Genomic DNA, 24826 nt, shown 5'->3' with positions numbered 1-24826 from the left:
TATAAAATCTTACGTAAAATTTATTCTATATGTTTTTTTTTATAAAACGTAAACTCTCAATCTGTACATAATACGAAGAACAAGACTAAATCCTGTTGTTGGCGACTCATGGGGACAACTAACAGTTCATTTTTATTATCTGTATTAATTAGATTCGTAAATGATTACCTTTAACTTCAGCATTTAAGACTAAACTGCGGAATAAAGTTCTGCACTGCCATTGAAAGCAAAATACTAATGCATAACATTGTCCCAAAGTTGTTTTCGCTTCTTAATAAAGGGCGTTTGCATAAAACAACGCCATTGAAATGCATCATCAGGACCTTTTTTTTTCTGCCTTAACTGCAAAGGGCATTTTCTCTATCGCGACGACAGGTTTTCTGTCGTATTATTGAACTACAAGAAGCTCGAAGGTAAAGCTTAATGCATCTTTAGCAAAGTTAATTTCTGTTTCTTCTCTAACTTCTCAAACTCTGCAGCCTGCACTCATCAACACAGTATTTTAGCCCACAACACACGTCACTAAGATACTTACTGCACGTCTTCAAGCAAGATTCAATGGTTTCGAAGTTGTTCTGGTTGCCCTCGCAGCCGCCGTAGACAAACTGCTCGCAGTACCTGATTGTGTGGTTGTAGAAGTACCGTGGGATGTGAGCGCGGCAAGGTCCTTTGTCCTTAGGCTGGTAACAAACTGGATTCGTGGGATCTGCAGGAAAGGATACGTTCCGCGGAAGCTCTTAGCACACATCACTTCTTCTAGCCTTATTTATGCCGGGGGAGTAAACAGAATGCACGTCACTTAATGACATGAGAGTCATCGCTCAAGAACGGCAAGAAATAAACGCGAGAGGACCGTATACTGGCAAAAAAGAATACTTTCTTCAGCTTTATTCCTGCTTACTCCCTTAGTTTTACGCCAAGTAAGCAGACCCACTATAGCTTTAAGTATTTCCTACTCCTTCGCAAGCTGCTAGGAGCGTGGACTCTTTGCCGGTATCCACAGAAGCTGATGTGTTGAGCACGAGGAATTCAGCTTTGAAGCCAAGGGTTCGTATACGAATTCGGCCGGTTTTCCTCCAACGTAATCTGCCACGTACTAATGCTTATGAGCACGTACTCATGGTTAACGAGCGCAAGGGAGACGAAGACGCACAGAAGAAGACAACACAACACAAGCGCTGCGCCCTGTTGCCTTCTTCTCTGCGCTCGCTAACTAACAATACGTACCAACTAGCCCAACTTCTCACGTTAACGCACGCTTATGAGCACTTTCGGGAGTGGTAGAGCACTCTGTAGCATGTAACAAAGGTTACCATCAGAAGCTATGCAAGCTGAGAATTTGTTTTAGATGATTTTCATTGGAGCTAACTAACTGCAGCGATAGGAGCTGTACTGTGGGTACGGTCGGAGTCACGGAGCTTCTGCAAGAATAAACAACGAGATAAAATTCAAAGGAGCGACAAATTTCACTGGAAACAGGCCCATCTGCAGATATGTCCTCTCTCTCGGGTGCAGTACTAGGGAAGGTTCCACTGCCTAGGGGAAGGAAGCTAACTTCCTGGCATGCTGATAAGCATGCGACCACGCACACTGATTTCTTCACTTACCGGGTTCTGAGACAAGCTTAACGCTGGGAATGGATTTCAGGGCGTCTGGCTCTGTAAGTGAGGCAAAGAATGCGTTTTTTTATTTATGCAACGATCAGTGTTGCAGAGCGCAGAAAGGAAATCAAAAGATATTGCAAACAACAAAATGCAAACTCCAATACTAGAACTTTGCCCACCAAAACGCTTTACTTCTTCTCGTACCAAGTAACAAGGGCCAGATACGGTGATCATGCATGGCCCTACTGTGTACCTTTGGTATTGAACAGTTTTCCTGATGACGCATTGTTTTAACAAGCCGAAATTTTGTAAAATAAACGTTACTACAGCAGTAGTGTTCAGTTCCGTCTGTGCGTTTTTCCTTTGTGTTGAATTCATTTCTCTTTTGACGTCGCTTGAAATTTAGACACTTTTCTATACATAATTACGTCTAATAACGATATTCACGTCGCGAACTGACAGGCACTGCCCTTTAAACGCTTATTGGCTTAGTCAGCCCTACACTAGTAGTATTTTGTTCAAAACTAAACCATTTAGATCAACGAACCTTACAATACACTCCAATATTTCTCTGCAAAAGGCAGTGTATGATGGTCACAGTTCGGAATGAGAACCGGGCGCAAGACATGAGTAGTAGTTCGACGACTCCTTGTTTTAACGCGACAGCTTTAAGGAGCTCGTGTCGCAGAAAAGCCGGTGTCGTCGGCGTCAGCCGTGAGCGAAAAATCTCACCTTCTCCTCCTCGCAATGTACGCCACTGCCCCAACAGATGGCGCGCGACTGCAGCGCAAGGAAAGGAAAGGACGCCTGTCACATATTTCGGTGGACAACCCGGACCGCGCCGCAAGGGAAGGAAAATGGAATGAAAATTGGTTTTAAGGAAAGGAAGTGAGGCCTGTCTCACATATCTCTATGGGCACCCGGACCTCGCGCCGTAAGGAAAGGAAAATGAAATAAAAATTGATTTTAAGAAAAGGAAGTGACGCGTCTGACGTATCTCTCGTTCGGGCGCAGTGGAGCCGGGCGGACACGCAAGAATCACCCGGTGAGCGGCGAACAACGCAGCGCACATCTTTATTAATTATTAATTGGTTTTGGGGGGAAAGGAAATGGCGCAGTATCTGTCTCATATATAGTTGGACACCTGAACCGCACCGTAAGGGAAGGGGTAAGGGAGGGAGTGAAAGAAGAAAGGAAGAAAGGGGTGCCGTAGTGGAGGGCTCCGGAATAATTTCGACCACCTGGGGATCTTTAAAGGTGCACTGACATTGCAGAGAACACGGGCGCCTAGCGTTTTTCCTCCATAAAAACGCAGCCGCCGCGGTCGGGTTCATCCAAAGCGCGTTCACCACGATGCTTGCGGCTTGCTGCCTGTTCGTTCGGCGCTGAAGCTATGCTGGCGCTCGTGGCATCGGATTTGTCGGGAACGATGTGCCGGCGAACTACACTGCAATTTGAGTCCCGCACGTTTCGGCAAGGCGCCTGGCAGCGCTTCTAAGTGGTTTGCGGCTCCGCGCATCCGTTTCACCATACGTAGCAGAGCGATTTGTCTAACGGGCAAGGCGTCACGCCGAACGGGCGATGGCGTTGCGTTGACTCCCTAGCAGTGCTGCAACGCGCTGTCGAGTTCCACACTTAACGGCGAAGCTTAAGCGTCCTCCAATTTTTATTGCTTTTTTCTGAAATTCAACGCAGTGTGCCTAGCCCAGCTGGCAAACAAGGGCATAGCAAGCAGTGCTTAGTGATCGAGTTCTGGGAAGAAACCTGAACCAAGTCCGTATTTTGACGCGCTTGACTATTCGGTTCATTAGGTAAAAAGCCATTATGTGAACGTGAAGCTCGGAGTATACAGTAAACTATGACGCTTGTCCAACCAAAACTTTTTATATTTGAATCGCAAAGTTATGGAGCGAGTAATGAAACGGAACCACGCAGACAGTTATGTTGTTACTGCCGAAGCAAACCTATCTTTTCTGCAGAGCCATCAAGTCAGCGTCAGTCGGGAAGTCCTTGACCCCCACAACCGGCGAACTCAGCTTCTACTACTACTAGTAGTAGTGGTGGTGGTAGTAGTAGTTGTAGTAGTAGTAGTAGTTGTAGTAGTAGTAGTAGTAGTAATAGTAGCAGTGATAGTAGTAGTAGTGATAGTAATTTTCATTTGCGCAAAAACTTTCAAAAATTTTTCCTTGGTGAGTAAGCTAAAGGCGGCTTTCCGCCTGACGAGGCCATCCCACCCTTAACAACAAGTGGCAACTACACTTGCAGAATTTGCTTGACAACTGTACTTGTAGTAAAATACATGCATCCTTGTAATACAATAAAACCAAGTCATATGACAGCGAAATTATAAGTACAGTACATATTGAACATGTATCCATAGCATATTTGCAACGCAATACAAAAACACAATAAGATACGATAAAAACAAATGGAAAATGCTTGCTTATGTTGAAAATAAACCAAAAAGTCCTTTTAAGGAGAAAAGTAAATAGGCATATACTTCAAAATTCATTTTACAATTTCAAAGCAATATTTGTCTTCGCACAAAAAAAAATAGCGTACATATGGCACAAGAAAGTTGCACCTATACATCCAAAGGTGCATGTTTCAATGCTTTCTTTATTTTGTGTTTGGACGGAATTGTCGATAGTATTTCAGAAATGACAGGTTATTGATTCATTAGGCTTTGTATTTGTTCGCATAACCTCTGATCTAAATAGTTCCTACATTATCTGGGCATTTGTATTGCATCTTGCCTAAGTTAATATGGGGTAGGTTTGCAACCAACATTAGCGCCGAACACGCCGTTTCCGAGAAATGTAGCTGTCTCCTATTTAGATTAAATCAGCGAGCCCGTCGCCCACTGCACGTTGTCAACGTTATGCCAAAAATCGTAAGTGTAGTAGATTTCTCTTTTACTTTGCGTAGTTTCTGTTCCTTATTTTCGATTAGTGAGATCTTTAAAAAAGTCGTGTGTCCAAGTCTGCGCGACAGCACAGCGACGGCCCTTTGAAGAGCTGACGCTATATCAGCTGGTGCCGTAAATGAGTCCATGCATTACAAAAGAGAAAGGAAAAAGTTCTGCCGCGACCCCACAAAGGTGTCCTTAGCGGCCAAAAAGCTGCTAAGACAGTTTATTCCGTCGCGGATTGCCCCTCATGCCCACGCTCTTTGCAGGTACCACGACGCTTAAGAGCCTAGTTTCAAAATTGTAAACTTTCATCCAGGAGCTCAAATCACGGGGTTTCCTCACCTACACACTTCTTCTGGCACTCCTCAATCGTCTCAAACCTGTTCCTGTTGCCCTTGCAACCACCGTAGATGAACTCTTCGCAGGTCTCGGTGCTGGTGTTGTAGTAGTAGCGAGGCATGTGCGCGAAGCACGGCCCCGATTTCTTGGGCAGCTGGCAGACTGGGTTCTTGTGCACTAAGAGCGGACACAACCGTAAACATTGCGCGAGAACAATATTAAGCTCTGCGAAAGTTTGTCGTCAGTTGTTTCAGGTCCAACATTCCGGGACAAATATTTTTTGAATATCGAAAACTTGTAAGGTACTTACTGTCAAAGAAATATTGAAATTGATGGTCTATTCTTCTGATGTGTAACAAAATCATTTTTAACGTGTTTCCATCGATCACATCTAGCAGTTAAGACTGCCATAGAAAACCAATAGAAAATGCTTTTGGTGATAGCAAAAAAAACTACTAGCAAAACAAATTCAGACTGTCGTCGGTTGGTCGGCGGATATATTGATTGTAATACTGAATTGTTACATTAAATAAAAAAGTTGCGTTCATACACTGTTTTAGGCTCAAAAACGCTTTTATCAAGAATTTATAGGCACAAAAACGCAAGAAACATATAAAGAAAAGGAAGGCAAAATCTCTCATGTGTCACCTGTACCCTTTCCTTTCTGAGCGTCTCCTGCTGCTCTGCTTGACAAAATGCTGAATGACACGTTCAACAAAGCGTCTTGTATTTATCTTCTTTATATTAGAATAGAAGCACTTGAAATACATGGGTAGTCTATTTTTACGTACTGCCTGCGAGACTGCGCACACAAAGGGGCGCCGCAGTGGACGGCTGTCGAAATTTTTAACTGTGTATAATTGCTTACGACGCATAACTGACAACAAAATGGTGTTTTTTCACCTCGTCATCCTCCTCAATACGCGATCACCGCATCGAGGAATAAAAGGCAATTCTCTCTCTAGTAGCACAACACGTTTTCCGAGTACGCCACAGATGCGGTGTGCGTTTACAATTAACTTGTGCGCACTCTTGTATTAACTTTGGCTCCTCGGAGAGAACATGCCACTAGCATGTAAATGCCCATTTGTGAGCAAAGGACGATTGATAGTGGTCGCGACGCACTGGAACCACTGCGGAAGCGGAAGCCTATGCATTATGGCTTCTAGACTTCCCAAACATATCAGTTTCAGAACTTCCCAATTGCGATTGCCCTTGCCGCTACAGCTGTACAATTTTGGGCCATTTCTCGCGCCGTTCCAAATGCGCGCACCATAGGGGCACAAAGCGACGTCCGTCAAATCGCTGCACTCCGTGACGACTTACCACGTCACAGTCTCTTCCCTGATCGCGCAGAATCGGCGAAGCGGTCGCCAGCGCCGCAGAGCAGGCGGGGCAGGGTTTTGACTGACGTCGCTTTGGGCTCCTCTATGGTGCGCGCATTTGGAACGGCGCGAGACATGGCCTAATTTTGTTCAGCCGCCGCGGCGAGGATAATCGCTTTTCCGAAAACTTTGCCTGATGTGGCTATTAGTAACGGCTGGTTATAAACTTCTAACTGCTATCAGGAGCCTATCGGTCAACGTTAGAAAGTCAACCATTAGAATTTAATCAGTAACTTCACTAGGTAACGTGATTCCCCTGATTTTTTTTTTCACATTCGCCAACACTGGTATTAATATCCCGATAAAAGCTTATCTTTACCCCACTGCCCTATTCATAAAAATTAGTCTCGGGCTTCCCTTAAACGCCTGTTACATATTTCTTTTTCATGTAGTTTCAGTGAAAGCGATCCTCTTGCCTAAGGCAGTGCGCAAGAAAACATGTCCTTGCGGAATTGATGGAAAAACCACTATAGCGAAGATCATCGCACTATATCACCTCCATTATTCTTCATCAGAAACGCGCCCTGTAAAGAATATTCGAGATATCCTAGTGAAACATTTTAATTGTGAAGCCTTTCCGCCATTCTTCCTTGTTTGGTTCAATACTTGATACGCTTCACGCAACCAATAATTTTACGCTCTACCGCACACAGTGTGTCGCGCTTGGTTCCTATCCTTGCTTGTGCCATAAGCGCTTGATTTAACAAACGGAAAATGTAGTTCACACTCACCATGTCCAGAAAGAGGCTCGCTTACGCCAATGACGGGACCATATCCGATTCCTGGAATAGAAGAAGAAAAATGAAATCCGAGCCTTGCGATATCAGACGAAGATATTTTTAAGTCCTAACGAGAAACTGGTGGAATTGAAGAAAGACAGGCAGTAAATAATCGAGGATAACTGAAGACAGAATGCAGAAAATGGGATAAAAGGTGACTGGTAAAATGCAAAAAGCGAACTAGAATAGCATACTTCCTGTGATATCTATAAACGGTCTCCAGACTACAGCCTTTTTAATCTGGCTCCTGCAAACCTGTCCGTTCCACAGCAGGCAACCTCGTCGCGTTGCGAGACAGAAGATGCGTGGCATTAATCGCCAGAGAGCAGGGCCTGCCCAGCCTGCCTTGGCAATATCTTTGCCGCTCACTCCTGTGGAGTCTGTGAGTATAACGGTGTACTCCTACATGACAAAGATGGAACACAAAGCATAAAGTGTGCAGTAACATAGAGTGGACTCTAAATAGCGATGCTGGACAAAGAAATCATCAGAAAATTTTACGCTTCTTCGCGTGGGAAACGGTGCTTATAATTAATTAACCCTATCACACTAGCACATTTTTGTGACGTGCTCGGTGACGGGTCCAAGAGCGCTGAGTTCATGCTCAGGTTGTTTTGCGTGAACTGCCCACCGAAACATGTAGCACAAATGCCGTATGCATGTCGGAACGCCACAGGGGCGTTTTTTCCTGGTCACCCTCGGAATGTCACCCTGCTTTTCGGGCTCGCTAAATCCACCGGAGCACATCTTACGCTGGTAAAAGCTGTGCAAAAGGCGCTTTGAGACTATTAGGTTTTGGCCGCCCAAAATATCTGCCGTGACATTTTGGGACACGCCATGACATTGGCATCGCTCTTGGTGCACAACTGAATGCTTTATTTCTCCTAGCGATTAAACAGGACTGACGTCAGTGCACAACAGCCAAATTTGAAAAATAGTGAAGCATCTAAAAATGGGAAGATGGAAAGAACATAAGAATCAAAAGCTGAAGAAAAGGAAGGTTATGACAGAAAGTCATACAGGCAAAACGAAGCAAAGGACGGAAGTTTTTGCTTGGACGCAGGTACTCCAGAACACCTCACTCCTCGGTTTTATTAAATGGGCTAACATTTTTGCATCCATTTAATCGCCTTCTTTAAACCACCATTACATAGCCGCTTTATCCTCTCACGTAAAAAAATATTGTTTAAAATAAAGCACCTAACAAAGAAAGAAAAAGAAGGAAAGAAAGAAAGAAGTAATGAAAAGAAAGAAGGAAGGAAAGAGAGAAAGGAAGAAAGAAACGAGGAAAGAAAGAAGGAACAAAGAAAGAAAGAAATAGAGAACGAAAGAAAGAAAGACAGAAAGAAAGGAAGAAAGAAAGAAATAAAGAAAGAAGGAAAGGAAGAAGGAAAGAAAGAATTAATGAATGATTGAATGAATGAATGAATGCGATTAAACAGGGGTTACATAAGGAAGGAAGGAAGGAAGGAAGGAAGGAATAAAGGATGAAAGAGAGAAAGAAAGAAAGGAAGTAATAAAGACGGAAAGAAAGAAGGAAGGAAAGAAAGAAAGAAAGAAAGAATGAATGAATGAATGAATGAATGAATGTATGAATGCGATTAAACAGGGGTTACTAAAGGAAGGAAGGAAGGAGGAAGGAAGGAAGGCAGAAAGGATGAAAAAGAGAAAGAAAGAAAAGAAGTAATAAAGACAGAAAGAAAGAAGGAAAGAAAGAAGGAAAGAAAGAAGGAAAGAAAGAAAGAAAGAATGAATGAATGAATGAATGAACGAATGAATGAATGCGATTAAACAGGGGTTATATAAGGAAGGAAGCAAGGAAGTGTGTAAGTAATTAAGGAAGGAAGGAAGGAAGGAAGGAAGGAAGGAAGGAAGGAAGAATGAATGAAAGAGAGAAAGAAAGAAAGAAAGCAATAGAGAAAGAAATAAGGAAAGGAAGAAACAAAGAAGGAAATAAAAAAGAAATAAAGAAGGAAAGAAAGAAAGAGAGAAAGAAAGAAGGAAAGAAAGGAATAAAGAAATAAAAAAGAAAGAAAGAATGAATGCGATTAAACAGGGTTTACATAAGGAAGGAAGGAAGGAAGGAAGGAAGGAAGGAAGAATGAGAGAAAAAGAAAGGAGGAAAGAAAGAAAGAATGAATGAATGAATGAATGAATGAATGAATGAATGAATGAATGAATGAATGAATGAATGAATGAATGCGATTAAACAGAGGTTACATAAGGAAGGAAGGCAGGAAGAAAGGAAGGAGCGAAGAAAGCAAGGAAGGAAGAACGGAAGGAAGGAAGGAAGCAAAGAAGGAAGGAAGGAAAGTAAAGCAGCAGTTGGAAGGAGTTAAAGAAGGAAAGAACTAAATGGAGGCAAGAAGGACATGAAGAAGGAAGGGAGAAAATGAACAAAGAAATAAAATATAGGCTGCGTAAAGCAGAAAGAGGTAAAAATGAACACACGGATATACAGAAATAACGAAAGGTAGAGAGAAAGGGCAAGAAAGGAAGAAATGGATAAAGAAAAGAACAGAGGGAAAGAACGAAATAGAGGAAGAGAGAATGAAAAAGTGAAAAAAAGATGGACAGAAAAAACAAATAGATGTGACGTAGGCACCAGTACGCAGAAAAAGAGAAAGTATAGATCCGTCACTTGGACATGGCAGCTCAATTAATGTCAAAGCTATGAAGGGTGGTGATTCCATGTCGCCTTGAACGCACATTTAAGTCGGCGCTGCTTCGCAATCCGCATGGGCGCATGTGTTCCGATGCCGTATCAGGACGAATGTGTATTTAAACGATGTGTTAAAGCCAATTGTTACAACCGTGCTACATGGCTACCTCAGAGAGGGTGCCCTTAGAAGACTTGCGCAGTTTCTACGGCAGTCATTCGAACAGCTGCTCCTCTGCTGAACATGCGGCAACGAAGATAAGACAGCCCAACATAGCTGCGATACAGTCCCTCAAGCACGTCTCCTTGTTTTTGCGCGAATCTATTAGTACTGTTCCACGCACACCGCACCTCACACCTCCTTAAGCGCACTGTCAGAGATTATATTTAGTAGCAGATGCCTTATCTTGGAAAATAATATAATTTAGATGCTTTCTTTGCCAACGCGCAAGGCGAATTTTCTTTCTCTTTGCAAAGTGCCTTCTCATTCTGCTTTGTTCTACGTAGTTCTGACATCACAATTCGTTTATCGAAATAAAGCTGCGAATATGCATTTCAATACCGGTGCCCTTCTGCTGCTTCGAGTCATTTCATGGCACTTATTTGCTGAGGACAGCAGATGTATATGCGCGTACATTAGTTATGGTAGGCGACAAATGTGAGCCAGAGGTTTCAAGATTATAAATACGCGCTCTATATGGAACATATTGTTGAGGGTTAAACACTACAAATATGTCCTACAGGGAACATACCTCAAAGCGTGTTCATGGTGAATGACTATATAAAGTAGCATATACTGCCTAACCACTAGGCTAATATTCAACTATTGAAGTTTTTTTTAGGAGAAAACCTCCAACCAGAAACTTCCGCGGTATAGTAGGAAAAATCATTGATCACTATTAACCGCACACTTTACAGATTTTTGTATTTCCCGCTTTTTGAGAAGCTGCCTCCTGTATGAACAAAAAGAAACAGATATTCATTATTACGTCAGTTTTTTTTTTATTACGAGACTTTCCAGGGCAAAAAAATAAAGCCCACATTCTTCACATTATGAGAATAAAGTTATGACGATATTAACGGCAATTACACAATTTATTTAACGCTTCAACTTTTTTCAAACTATGCACAGAATTTTTTTTTAATGTGTGAGCACGGAAGAGGACCCAAGACAAGTATAACCCAAATCTTGTTTTTCGACTGTTTTTTTTTAATCTCTTCTAAGCCTCCGTGCCTTCTGTCTTGCCCAACCCAATATTAAGAACATCGGGTCAACCATCGGCCAATATTTAATCGAGAGAATTATGCGTAAGCGTAAAGCCCGAATAACATTGATTTACTATTCAGGTTAACATGTCTGAAAAAATGCGAAGAATAGAATACGTGGTAAGAAAATATTAATCTTCAGCCTTTTACTCCATGACGCAAGTACCTGAGGTTAAAGTGTGCTATTTCAGTGATACATATACAAACAGTGCCCGCAACAGTCAAACTGAAATGCTGTCGCGTGAGGGAATCTACAAATAGCTTTTAAAACCAAACACTCATGAGAACTTCGTTTTTTTGTGTTCAGTCAGCCGACACAAATATTTTCAGAGTTTCAAAATTACATCATGCTATTCAAACCCTGTAAACCAATTATAAGACATAGTAGAAAAAAGAAAACCTGTGAACAATTGCACCGCTTTCCTTTTTTTATTTTTTCCGTGCATTGGCGTGTTGTGCCTTAATTGTATGATGTACCATTTCAAAACACAAAACAGCATATGTATTTGTGCTGCTATTCAGGATTACTTATATAATAAACACTTGGCCCTTTCTCTTGTCCAGGTTTTCCAATTCAAGAGAACCTTTCTACGGCTAAGCGATGTCTGCCACAGTTATTCTGTGCACAGGAACTTCATCAACGCGATCTTCAATACAGCAAAATGTAAAAAGTATACAACTTAAGTGGATGAATGCAACAATGCGTAATGGGAAATCCCAAATTACTGGTGTAAATACGGAGTGCGTATGATAATGCAACGCTCCAAAGGTACACATCTTCAGCACGATGTCGGCGGAAGCCTTGATGTAACACCAATCTTCCAAACCATTTAGTTTGTAAGCATGTTCTCCTCAGTCATTGCCGACTTTCTAAAAACATTACACACCTTTGTGAAAGAAGAGCCAATGAACGTGTCCATTCTATATTCGGCATTTCTTATTTCACACTCGTTAATTTTTAAAAATGCGGCAACTCCTCACACTTTTTGTCGTATAGAAACGGGCCCCTAAGAAATACACTGCGAAAGAAGCTCTCCCTTAGGTGTTTTGTGCAGCCAGAACCTGCCATGAATTTGCTCACAGTGCTTTAAATTCCTGCCTTCCAGCCTCTTAACAAAATTTCACACTTGGTTTAGTCTACGGCTGCAACCCAATTACAAGCCTATTTCTCTTCTCTCTTTATGCAGAACAAGACATTTTTGATACCTGTACTATACCTCTCAACGCTCCATTTCCCTTAGTCGTTTAGTTATCCAAGCCTTCTGGAAAGCACCTTGGAAATTGACCGCCACTACTGGTCTGTTCGTGCCTGTTTTAATAAGCAACACTAGGGCTGCCGGCACACAGAACACTGTGCGACATGACACAATCAACGCCATTTATCACTCCTATGATATAGCGTAGTCTTACGTATGTTTTGATCATTGGGTATCCCTGAACCCACAGATACTGCCATGGTCAAGTGTTCACGACATCACAGCGGTAACCAAGGGAAGACCAGGCATGATCAGCTGCTGCTTGAGTAATTTCAAACTTTCGAGAATAGATTAAGATCTTCAGAATCCCACCTCCGCCCAAATATGTTCTTACTAGCCAAGTGGCTTACTGGGGGTGACTCTGTAGGCACTGCGGGTACTGCACACATTTTTTACAGGTATCCCAGAGCTAGCACGCTAACACAGTCTCAGACAGTGAGTTTTTGAGGGAGCTAAAATTACAATTTCTACTTACTTTCGCACATAAAAAAGCACTCCTCGTACGATTCAAAGTTGTTATTGTTGCCCATGCAACCACTGTAGAGGAACTCTTGGCAGGTCTGGGTGGTAGTGTTGTAGAAGTAGCGAGGAATTTGTGCAGTGCATGGTCCTGGCCTGTAGGTCTCAAGGCATTCAAGGTAGCGCACTAAGAGTGCACGCAACCATGAACACAATGTGTGAACAAAATGTAGCTTTCAGCAAATTTGTCACTTATTTTGAGAACCAAGACAACGCAGCGAGCAACCTAACACTTAACAAGTTAGATTGAGTGGCTTCAATGTTTAAATGCAGCCCAAATGAACCGGAACTCCGAACATAAAGGAGATGACGTGAGTGGTGTCTACAATTACGATTGCGGTAAGGTTAACAAACTTTTAAAACCGGGTATCCAAAATCCCGCGTAATACTCGAATGCTTAGAACGAACAGGAAACAAAATCTTAAGTGGCTTCAGACTTTAAATACAGCTTAACCGCAGTTGCAAGGTACGCGATGTCTTTTTCTTTAGTTCAAAATAGAATGAAGGCCTGCTGATGCGCATTTTGAATCCTTCTGGACTGTAAGCTGCTCCTCTGAAATCGCAAGCGTTCTGGTTGCGCATGTTGCGCATCACAGTATTGGTAATGATTTTAACCGATGTTCACGTAAATTCGAAAACGTCTCCTACAGTAAAACAGTGTCACTTTTATTTAATCGCCCACTGATGAAATGACAAGACTGACCAATGTAGAAGTCACCACACGAAATCTCTATGTTATATACCGCTTGTGACCTACCTTTCCTACGCTATTGTGCTATCTAGTTACTTACTTCGTTTGCTTGGCCTGAATTTGGACTATAGGCACCAGAAGCGCATAAACAAAGGCAAGCATTTCAATCGATTACAATGCTATGCTTTCTGTTCGTCTCGCATACTGGAGCTTGACAAGAACCCGGCGCATATGTCACGTTCTTCAAATCATCTTGTATTTAGTTTTGGTTATCAGGTGTAGAAATAATTCCTTGATTTTTGTGCGGGTTGCCAAACTGCAGGCCATGCGTACTAGACGTCTGCAGAACACTTGTCCTTATATAAACGTATTTATGTACAGTAAACCCTACGTACACGGGCGTTTTCCATCTCGTCTATTTCAATATCTGTCCGCCGCGCCGCGGAAATCGATGCCGTAACGCTTCGTTCAGCAGTGCATCGCAATTGGCAGTAAGCTGCCACATTAAGTAGACCATAGTGTAAATTTATAGATGATTACATCCCAAGGTGTTTTAAGGGAATACATTTTATAAACTTATTTAAACACTTCGTTTCCCATGTCGGATTTCGACGCAATATTCGCATTACGACACAACACAGACACTGGAGAAAATGGCACTGACATGAATTCTAGTTGTGTGTGTCATTGTGCTTCTGTCAGGGTCGTGTCATAACTTGTACAGGATGTGAAAAGCCCCATACAAAGGCATGTATTACAAGCGCGTAATAATTAGAAGAGGTCTCAATCCATAGGAATTTCAGCGTAAGTTTCGATGTCTACATTTTGACCGCTAAACACTGAACGAGACGGAACAGGGAACCGTCACTATCACGCTAACAATAAGTTGTCTTTCTTCGAGCTCTTTTGCTCTGCGAACCTATTCTACACAGGCATGACAATTTGTGTTATGCCTTCTCTACAGAGCCGACATTTTCATTTGAATAGTTTTGTGAAGGCTAGCCAGTGGCACCAGACCATACGCCAAAAAAAAACGTGGTTTTGTGCAAATCATATACACACTAGACAGGTTTAGCATACTAGCATACCGGCGACGCACTAGCGGATACGTATACAGAACATACGCCTCCGTTAGTACGTCCCCGGTACGCTAGTTCTCTCTACTATCTCTGAAATAATTACGACGTCGTCTCTTCGTCACCTTATTTTCAAACCTACTACGCTTGCTGCCTTGTTAATCACAACGGCTTCATTCAGAAAAAGACACGATATTTTTCAAAGGAAGCATTTCAAGTAAGAAATGGTCGCACTATCGCTTCTTGCTCTTTTCACTGCCTCGTGATTGTACACGCAACCATTCACCGTTCCCTCAAGCGCACCTTACAGCGTAAGACGCGGCCCCGCATCCCTATTTCTGAATCTGACACATATGCGTTGTCTAAAGAAAATAAGAAGTTAAAGGAATAGCCTTGCAATCACCATGATTAGAGGGAGGGTTGTTGGTGGTCCCGACGCTCCCGTATCCGACCTCTGCGAATAAAGAGAAAAAGTAAGCGCCGATTTATGGCGATATCTCTTAAGACGAATTTTGCAGTGCTTGCGAAGAAATTGGCAGAGTTCAAGAATAAGTGTTAGAAAAAAAAAGTACGGTTAAACTCAAGAAAGTGTGATGCAAATTCTAAAAATTGTTTCTCAACATACAATGGCGCTAGCAACTACAAAGGCACAGTAGAAACAATGGGCTTCTTTAGGTAAAAATAAAAACAAGTTGAGGAAAGCGCTCACATATAAACTCTGAATACAAACTGTTCATGCTCACGCCGAAGCTTTGTTTCTTATTTCCGAGCTAGAAACGGCTTCCTAATTTCGCTTGCATGTGCATATTTCTTTCCTCAGATTTTCCTTCTCGTGTTACAGACAAACATCCGTAAACCATACAGATATCTTTCGCATTTCCTTAAATGTTTCGCGATAATTTCTTGTGTGGAAGGCAAGAACATATACACCAAAACTGGGCATAACAAGCCAGTTGTGCCAAGGTTGGCCAAAATACATCCGTAGTATAGTGAACACAACTGAAACTTTGTTCTTGACTACTGATTAGAGCGGATAACGTTTACCGTAAACCTTCTAGATAGGTAAATTATTTCTAAACGTTTAAGTTTAGCCCAACACTTTGAATCAAAAAGCTGCGCAGCCAGAAAAATTATTCACACCGAGCAGTTCTTTCATACGGCGCTTAATTTTCAGCCGCTTCTGAAAGAATTCTCCCAGTTATGAAAAAACCTTAAAACGAAGACTAATTGTCAAGACAGCTTTCTTGACCGTTGTGATAGCACCCTGCCCCCAAGTACTTCAAGCACTTCTTTTAATGTGGCGGAAAATAGTCATTCTTATCAATAGGGAAGGACTCTCACAAGACGTTCGACGGAAATTTATGTTAATCATATGTTTGGAGTTGGTGCTTGCTCAAAACGTTTTTTTTTTTTAGGGACAACCCACATCCGTTTCAACCTGAAGACAGAAACCACTAGGGGACTTACTGCATGTCGTCAAGCAGGATTCAATTGTTTCGAAGTTGTTCTGGTTGCCCTTGCACCCGCCATAGACGAACTGCTCACAGTACTTCGTGGTCTGGTTGTAGAAGTACCGTGGGATGTGAGCCCGGCACGGTCCTTTCACCTTAGGCTGGTAACAGACTGGGTTCGAGGGTCCTGCGGGGAAAAATGTGGGCTATACAGAGCGTCAGGAAGCGTCTGCACTTTTCTGCTTGCTAAGAGCTTAATGGAAAATCTCGGTTGTAATCGACAGCCTAATCATCAACCGGTCAAAGCTGTTGTCAGAGTGTCAAGTTCAACAATATTTAAACTAATGCCAGGCCACGCCTTTACAGTTTCTCCCATTATACGCAGAAACTACAACTTCAGATCATCCGTAATTTAGTATGCTTACAGCAACTTGGACCCTCATCGGCATAACGAAAGCCACTAAAGCCGGCTGTGCACGTAGTGGGCCCCTTGTGCAGCTAGAACTCAAAGGAGAAGGCTTAAGGTGGCCGGTTTTGCTCAAAGCTATTCGATCGAGTATCGAAGCTAAAATGCACTGCTTGCACACTTCGTGTTCTCAAATTTCAAGATAAGATCGATTGCAAAGACGCTGAGTTCGAAGTGACTATGCGAAGCCCCAAGATTATGCTACACGCGAGAATGGTCAAGAAAAATTATGGTCGATGGAAACGGTCTATTAAACTTAACGGAATATTACAGTCAAAATAATGAAGCAATGAAGCTGGTGAGGACACGAGACAGCAGTCGACACAAGACTTTAAAGTCGAACAGCGGACATATCAGAGATGCAAATGGGTGGTGGAACTTAGAACTTGCAAGATGTTCACAAGCGGTGAGTCGCGTGCACTGATCTAACCCTCTCATTTAATAGCGTGCGCGGAGAGGAAAGCTTTCGACATTTTTGAATATGCAAGCTACTTGTCAAGATTTCTCACAAAGCGGCCTCAGCCTTCCAGATATTTATTTAAGCATATAAATTTCATCTGGTCGTATGTGCGCTTTATTACTGTACACCGCTCGAAAGATCCCAACTGTAATTCTTTTGACTCATTCCTTTCGGAAAAGTGTCTCTATGGTAACAAATCGGCACTTTTCTGGTCCTCTAGAGCTCTCATGTTTTGGAATAAAACAAACAAAAACACGCGCATAGCACCGCTACACCAGCGACCGCGTTAAACGCTATAGCGTCCATTTTAGAAATTATTTTCAATGCTCATTACGCATGTCTAGCTTAGATCGCTCTGTGCTGGTTGTGGCAATTATTGCAAATATGCACTAGAGTTATTAGTGGAACATTATACCTCAGCTGTAACAACACAGTCCGCCAAACATGTTGCGTGCATGTATAGAGACCACGAGATCGAGGGGGCTCATCACTCACGGGGTTCAGACTCCAGGTTGATTCCGGGCTTGTATTTCGGTTTCCGGATCTCTGGAAAGAAATAGCAAGCGCCCTTCCTTGGATACAATATGAAGTTTTTCAGGCCAGTCAACGAATATTAAGATCAGCCCGCACTTTCAACCGATTAATAGTGGGTAATTCTTTTGTGTCTTTGCAGTGATCACGCAGGCTTGAACTCGCAGTTTTTGCAGACCGGTACTGTGGAATGCCATTTCTTGCTCACTCTGAGCCCATACATCTCTCAAGAAAGCAGGCATTAATAAAGTAGAAAAGAGGGAAAAGCGAAAAACATCATTCAAGAACATAACCCCCCCCCCCCCATTCTAAGGCAGAATTCTTGGAATAGTGTAATAGTAAGAAAAGTCCTGACACCACGACAACTATTCATGTGCGCATCGCTACTTACTTTTGCGGAACAAAACAACTGTTCGTCATTTCTTCTTCTTTAAGCGTATGCATTATCTGCTTTTGACCTGATAAATAATTTGCATGAAACTCTACATTCTGAGCCACATCCAGAAGATGACACTGCACAACGCCTAGTGCTTTATTTACAAATGAGATTATGTTCGTCATGTTCGCACATGGTACATCATTGTTGACAGTGATGGTGGGCAATTATAAAATTCGACAAGTTCGGCCAGAAGATTAGGAAATGCATTATAAATAGATGCATTTTCCGGCGGCGATGGAAAGGAGTCGGTCTGCATCTGTCCGAAGCAGGTCTGCGCGGTGGTGCTGTAGTACCAGCGATACATGTGTGTGGCTCACGGTTCGCGCCTGTGCAGCTCATGGAATGCCAAGTCGGTGCGCATTTGTTCCATGCACAAATGGAGCGGATGGAATGTGGGTTCGAGCATTATTGTCATTGATTTTGTGAAGTGTCGCAGCGTTCGAATCACACGAATACCTAATTCAGCTAATTTCATATCATTTCTCCGTTCTGCCTGCTATCCTTTATTTCCGCTGCCCCAGCTCAGGTGCTTCAGTATCGATGGCAGATTCCGGGGCTAGCAAAAATCTTTTCTCTCCTTTTTACTATAATTTTTAATAAAACCACTACCACCACCACCAATTGTAGCAGCACAATTTTTTTAGTGCTGGCCAACAGAGGAAAACGTGAAAAAGAGAGCTAAATATTCGAGCGTCATCATACAAAAAGTGCTATAAGAGGAAAACAACAAGCACAACAAATTAGATATCCTAAGAAAACAGGGTAGGGAATTACCTGCCCGGTTTGATTTTATGCTGTATAATTTTATGTGCGTTTTGTTTTCCTATTATAGCACTTTTTGTATGATAGCGCTTGTGTATTTAGCTATCTTTCTCACGTCTTCGTCTGTTGGCCCAGCACTAAAAAAATCGGGTAGGGAAAATGCTTGGTGTGCTGTGCGATGTCAGTGCACGTTAATGATTTCCAGGTGGTCGAAAATTTTCCAGAGCCCTCCTCTACCGCACCTCTTTCTTCCTTTTTCTTTCACTGCCTCCTTTATCCCCTCCCTTACGGCGCGGTTCAGGTGTCCGCCTATATATGAGACAGATACTGCGCCCTTTGCTTTCCCCCAAAACCAATTATTATTATTAGAAATACCTGCGTACTATTTGCACGGCTGGAACAAGTCAAAAACAACAACAACCAAATTTGTGTACGCTTCCAGACTTGAAAGACTAGTTTATCACTGTAGTAAGATAGGCAAAGTTTGATTTTCTTATCGAAAATATTTATGTTTGGCTGATAAAAAGTTTTCCATCTTCTCCAATGTAAAGTGCTGCTATGACTTTCAGTGGCCCTGGTCACAGCTGTTATCCAGCTGAATACTTTGCTTATTTATTGACTTAGTTGCATTTGCATTTAGTAGATCGTTTCGCTTTCGTCAATAAATTACTTCGAAGCTCATTTCATTGCCCACTGATGCAGATGCCAGTTTGACAGATATAGGAATCGCCGCAAGAAAGCTGTTTCTTATACAGACCTTTTGTCTTGCATTTCCCACATTTGTGTTGTTTTTCTCATTTTTAAATTCTTGCGCTGCTGTTTCACACATGCGAGGACAAACAACTCCACGTCTAGCTCATGTTCTTCGCTTCACTACCTTCTTGAGATCAAGTTCGTGACAAGATACTGGGGCATTTGTCATGGCCTCAAATGAATACATGCATTTATTCAGGGTTAACCCAATACGGTAGTTACCTTGCTCGCATTCTCACTCGACACACGCCGGTTGAACTCCGGTCGCTGCAGTCGCATTTTAATGGGGCTTACATGCTCAAGACCGGTGTAATGAGCGATTTCAGAGCTATTAAATAACGTGAGGTGGTCGAAATCATCCGGAGTCCTCCAATACGACATCCCTCAAAGCCTGGGTCGATTTGCGATGTTAAACTACATGAAATCCAACCAATCCAAAACAGTAACTTGTCTACAAAATCCGTTTGCTTTATACGTGCGCATTACCAAACAGCGGTCTACGCAGTGCGTATGAGTACATGCCTGTGGCAGATTTTTCAGTATATATAATTTTCTAAACAGATATTAAAATTGCGTGTAAAAAATAACTTATTGCAAAAGAATGCATGTCGCAGGACGTCCGCTTAGTCATTTGCGAATGGCTGCTTTCGACGCGTTGTAGACCTTACGACACAACGGCAAGGAAGACCACTGACACACAGTTTCCTTCTGTTCGTCACCGTGCTCTTTTCAGTGCCGTGTGGAAGCGAGTAATTAGCGCCATGAGAAGGAATGCATGTCCTCAGCCATTCAGGGGCTCAATGAAACGCATTTACTGTGAGTGCATGATAACTGAACGTAGTTGTGGCCCGCAAAGTATTCTTCGTAAGCCGATGTGCCTCCATTGGGTTTCTGAAAACTGAATACCACGCCCAAGGGAAACATTATCACCACGCTGACAAATTGAATCTTACTTCGAGCTACACTATTTTCTTTTGGCTGCCTACTCCCTGCACGCTGCACCGCGGACACCACAATTTCTGTGCTACACCTCCCCGACGTAGTCGATCACTTCATCTAGATAGTTTTGCGCGAGTCATCGACTTGAGCAACAAATGCGCAAAGCAAGCGATCTTTTGTCCGACCAAACACCCCAATATCACTGCAAACCTCGCGCCCTCCTCTCTTCGTCACCCGATCTGCCATCTCCGGCAACGTTTCATTTATCATGCTATTACGAAAAACGCCACATTGTAAAATGAGACTTTTAATTCAGAAGCCCTTGCGCCACCGCTCTTTTTCCTCTTCAGGAGTTCGTACCAGTACATATAACCAATCAAAGATCAGAGCAAAGCGCCTACAGCGCAAGACATTGCGCATGATCAACGTGTGTGCCTGTGGCACATATATATGGTCTTACGAAAAAAAAGTGAATACAAATAGTCTTTCACCTACCATGATCAAATAGGAGCTTGCTGGTGGGCTGCACGTTGATGTATCCAACCTCTGCAAGTGAAAGGACAAATTATGCGCCAGTCTGTCACGCTCCCTCGTTAGCCGAGTATTCAAGTTCAGACGAGAAAATGACAGAGTCAAAGAATAGCGGCAACAAATCAAATAAGAATAACTTCGAGAATGAATATTGTTACTTGGAAAAAACGGTTGGCAAGCGGAATGGCTGCAACAAAACGCAAGACACAGAAGGAATAAGAGCATCCAAAACGCTATCATAGATAGGACAAGATGCCGATAGATCTCTACTAAACTTTTTATACAAGCTTTTCTTGTAAAGGCATGTTCGATGTTCTGCCTTCAATTTGAAAAGGGTTTCCTGATTTCGCTTTCATGAGCATTCTCCTGTCCTCAGAGATTGTTTCTACCATTACAGTCATTAATATGAAATTTGTTCTGGTGTCTTTCTCTTTGGCGTGCTGTTTCGAGACAATTTTCTATGCAGAATGGCAAATAAAATACGCCATACCAGGTATAGCTTGCAACTCGTGCTAATATAGTAGCAAATAATATGTCTGCACTGTAAGGGGCACAAGTGAAAGATTGTTGTTGCTGCCTTACTAGAGCGTTCAACTTACGCCGTTAAATGAGCAATTGCTTTATCAAAATGTAAATTTAGGTAAACAGATCGGATCAAAATGTTGTGCAACACTGGAGAAATGTACGTGCTGAGCAGTTCTTATTCTTTGCGTGTAGAGAAGATAGGTATTTTCTATCGCTTGTGAAAGAATTCGCAAGGTATAAAAAGAAACGACCGAAAAGGCTACTTCTCATGTCGCTTTCATTCCTTCTTACGGTAGCTCAATGTCCCATGATACTGTAAGAATCTAATAGTGTGTCTACGAATCTGCTCTCTTTTCAGCAGCGAAAAATTCGCCCAGTTGCTTTAGAGGACCTCAACTGAATTGTTCTTGTATTAGGAGCTCCATTTTGTGCAACACATTTTCTTCAACACATATCAACGCTCCGTTTCTGGCGGAAAATAGAAGCGCCAAAAAGACTTACTGCACGTCTTCAAGCAGGACTCAATTGTTTCGAAGTTGTTCTGGTTGCCCTTGCACCCCCCATAGACGAACTTCTCACAGTACTTGGTGGTTTGGTTGTAGTAGTACCCTGGCATGTAAGCCCGGCATGGTCCTTTCACCTTAGGCTGGTAGCAGATTGGGTTCGAAGGCTCTGCAAGAAAAAATACGGACGATAAGTAGCGTCAGCATGCATCTCGTCTTTACTACTGGCTAAAAGCACAAATTAAAAACTAGGCTGTAATTATTAGCTGGATAATTCAATTATTAAGCGCGTTCGTTGTTGTCAAGTTTAATAAATTTGCAGGCTCAATTCGAGGCCACGTCTTCAGTGTTCCACCCGATACACGCAGGAACTACAGCTTCAAATTAATAGATATGTAGAGGAAGCTTAAAGGAACATGCCATCTTGTCGGCGAAATGAGACGCCGCAAAAGTCAACCTTTTGCGCATGAAAAGTCTTGTTCAACTAGGACTGAGAAGAAAACTTATCCCTTTCTTACGGCGTGGTTCGGTTGTGTGCTGAGATACGTGAGACAGTTACTGTTCTATTTGTTTTCCTCAAAACGCCAATTTTCAATTTTTTCATTTTCAAGATACGAAAGCTAATTGACACCTCTTACATGCTTTTGTTCTCGTAGATGAAAACAAGGTAAATTGTGCAGGCGCTTAGTTTGAAGCGACTCTCCTCAGTTTCATAAAGTACGACACATGCAACAATTAATGCTCAAGAACAACTATTGTCCATGGATAGGGGCCACGGTGGAGTGGCTTCATGGGAAAGAAACATTGCGGTATAAAAAATGAAGCAATGAAGCTGCCGAGGACTCGGCATAGCAGCTTATGCAAACTTTAAAATAGTACCGCGGACATATTAGGGGTACAAATGGATGGCCACCCTACGAGCTCGCAGGATGCTCCCAAGCGCGGAGCCGTGTGTACTTACTCAACCCTATCAGGCAGAATATTCATTAGGTTTTCTATGCTTCACATTTTTTGAAAAATTACGGAGGGCACTTAGTACTGCTCACGTGCTTTGCATGCGGGATCACTGTCTCATCGTTAGCTGTTTTGGGAGGTTTATTAAAGAGCCATTCCTTTGTGATGGCACTCCTCACTACCATGCAGTCGTAACGAAACGCATACAGTAGGTTTACATTTACTCGCCAAAAAGTAACCTGGTTTTGGGGCCTATAAATGGCGTATTCGCCATGCAATCTAAATGTCCTTGGTTGAATGCCCGACACCTTCTGCAGAAGGGAAATTTATTTTTCTTTGCTGTAGACGTGACTCTCTTATGGTGTACTGCTGTCGTCATGCGAGAACATGGTGTCGTCACTTGGAACTTTTTTGTGCTGACGCGGTAATGTGCCTTTGTGCTAATGGGACATATAATGCTCTCGCAATAACAACGTAAGCAATTTTTCAAGGTTTCACAGATGATTATGTATAGCGGGCGTTTCACCGAGGAGGTTCTGCACTTTTTAATAATAGGCTTTCTTGATAGAAGACCGCTTCTCCCGGCATAGCATTACTGACGGTATTGGGCATCAGAGTATAACTAAGACGTGTTATGCTAGTTAACTAATATGAAATAGTTAACTTTCTAACTGTTACAGTTAGCTGCCTTATTAATTGAATGGCGTCTAGCTAACTGTATTATCCATAAGCCTTTTTAGAACTTATAAAATGCAGTTACCGTTGGCGCTTTGGCCCAACAAATTTTGCCAGCATCACGCCAAAATACATGCGCTTTCGAAAAACTTGAAAGCAAAGCAACCCCTGCTGTGCACGTAACTTGCCGAAACAGAGAAAAATTGTCGGACTACAGCGTGGACTGTAACTCTCGTATTCGAAGTTCCAAAATGATACACTGACATTGTTTTTGGTGAGCTTCACACCTCTCAATAGATAATAAGACTAAGAGAAATAGGTAAAAACTATTCAATAATAGCTAACCAGTCTACCTGTTAGCATGTTTTAGGTGTACTCTGAGGCACTATACAGCTGACAGTGCTATGCCCAAAAATACGCTCTTCTAGCACAAAAATCCTATTTCCAAAAGTTCAACATCTTCGGGGAAACGCCAGTATAATGTCAGTCTAGTTGTACGTCCACATTGCTACGAAGTCTTGTGAGTGTATTTCAGTTCACTGGTGATGCCAAGTCTCAGGAGAGCGTCTGGTCATTCCGGCTTGCTAAGGTGGAGATATCAGTTGAAATCAAAGCTTCGATTGACAGCTTATCCAATTCCTGAGTAAGTTTGTTTTCTGGGTATCAAGTTCAACATCAATATGAGGTTAGTTTCCCACCGGTATACGTAGGAAGGACAACTTCAGATCATCCATGCTTTAGTGGTAGAATATAGGAACATACACCCTCGCAGACGGTAACGGTAGCCACTACAGGCATCCGCCCGCGTATTGAAGCTCTTGTTCAATAACAACTGAGAAGAAAAGGCTTAAGCTGCCTTGTTGTCCTCAAATCATTTCGCTCCCGTATCAATGCTAACTGTCACTTCTAAAACTCTCCGTGTTCTCATCGTCCTAGATAAGATATATTGTGTAGGCGCTGAATTCAAAGCTTAGAGTAAGAAAATAGTCTACGAGCGAGTTTTGTCATGAAGAACCTCTTCTATTTAGAATGTATAAGGTCCACCACTCATTGGTTTGATGGCATAAAAATATTGCCGTCAAAATTAATGGATTGATAAAGTTGAAAAGGGAAAGGTTGAGTTGTCTGCGAAAATAATTAAAATAGAACAGAGGACAAATTAAACGTTCCAATGGGTGGCCAAACTCCAGTCTCGCAGGAAATGTCATGTAAAGACAGCCCTCAAAACATTCTTTACCTTTCCCAATGATTATTTAGCATATAATTTCTATCCGGTCGTATGTTCACGTGATTACTTAACACTGTTTTAAGGGTCCCCACTGAGCTTCTTTTGTTTCATTCTTTCACAAAAG

The 24826-nt window shown here is 42.4% G+C and overlaps 1 protein-coding gene across 11 annotated transcripts in view; it reads right to left on the bottom strand.

The window, feature by feature from the left end:
* The window catches only part of LOC144132630 (papilin-like), a 180915-nt gene that overhangs the window by 12741 nt on the left and 143348 nt on the right, over positions 1–24826 (bottom strand). For all 11 annotated transcript variants that reach the window (XM_077665167.1, XM_077665176.1, XM_077665175.1 and 8 more), the window contains 9 exons: positions 21844–22014; positions 20782–20832; positions 17358–17408; positions 15953–16123; positions 14889–14939; positions 6971–7021; positions 4858–5031; positions 1608–1658; positions 536–706 (listed from right to left, as the gene is read on the bottom strand). In XM_077665167.1, the coding sequence (XP_077521293.1) occupies positions 536–706; positions 1608–1658; positions 4858–5031; positions 6971–7021; positions 14889–14939; positions 15953–16123; positions 17358–17408; positions 20782–20832; positions 21844–22014 (942 nt within the window). The remainder of the gene's footprint in view (positions 1–535; positions 707–1607; positions 1659–4857; positions 5032–6970; positions 7022–14888; positions 14940–15952; positions 16124–17357; positions 17409–20781; positions 20833–21843; positions 22015–24826) is intronic.

This window comes from Amblyomma americanum, chromosome 5, assembly GCF_052857255.1.
Source record: "Amblyomma americanum isolate KBUSLIRL-KWMA chromosome 5, ASM5285725v1, whole genome shotgun sequence".
NCBI classification, from domain to species: Eukaryota; Metazoa; Arthropoda; class Arachnida; order Ixodida; family Ixodidae; genus Amblyomma; species Amblyomma americanum.
The sequence above is the reverse complement of the archived record's forward strand: the minus strand, read 5'-3'. Positions and strand labels throughout refer to the sequence as shown.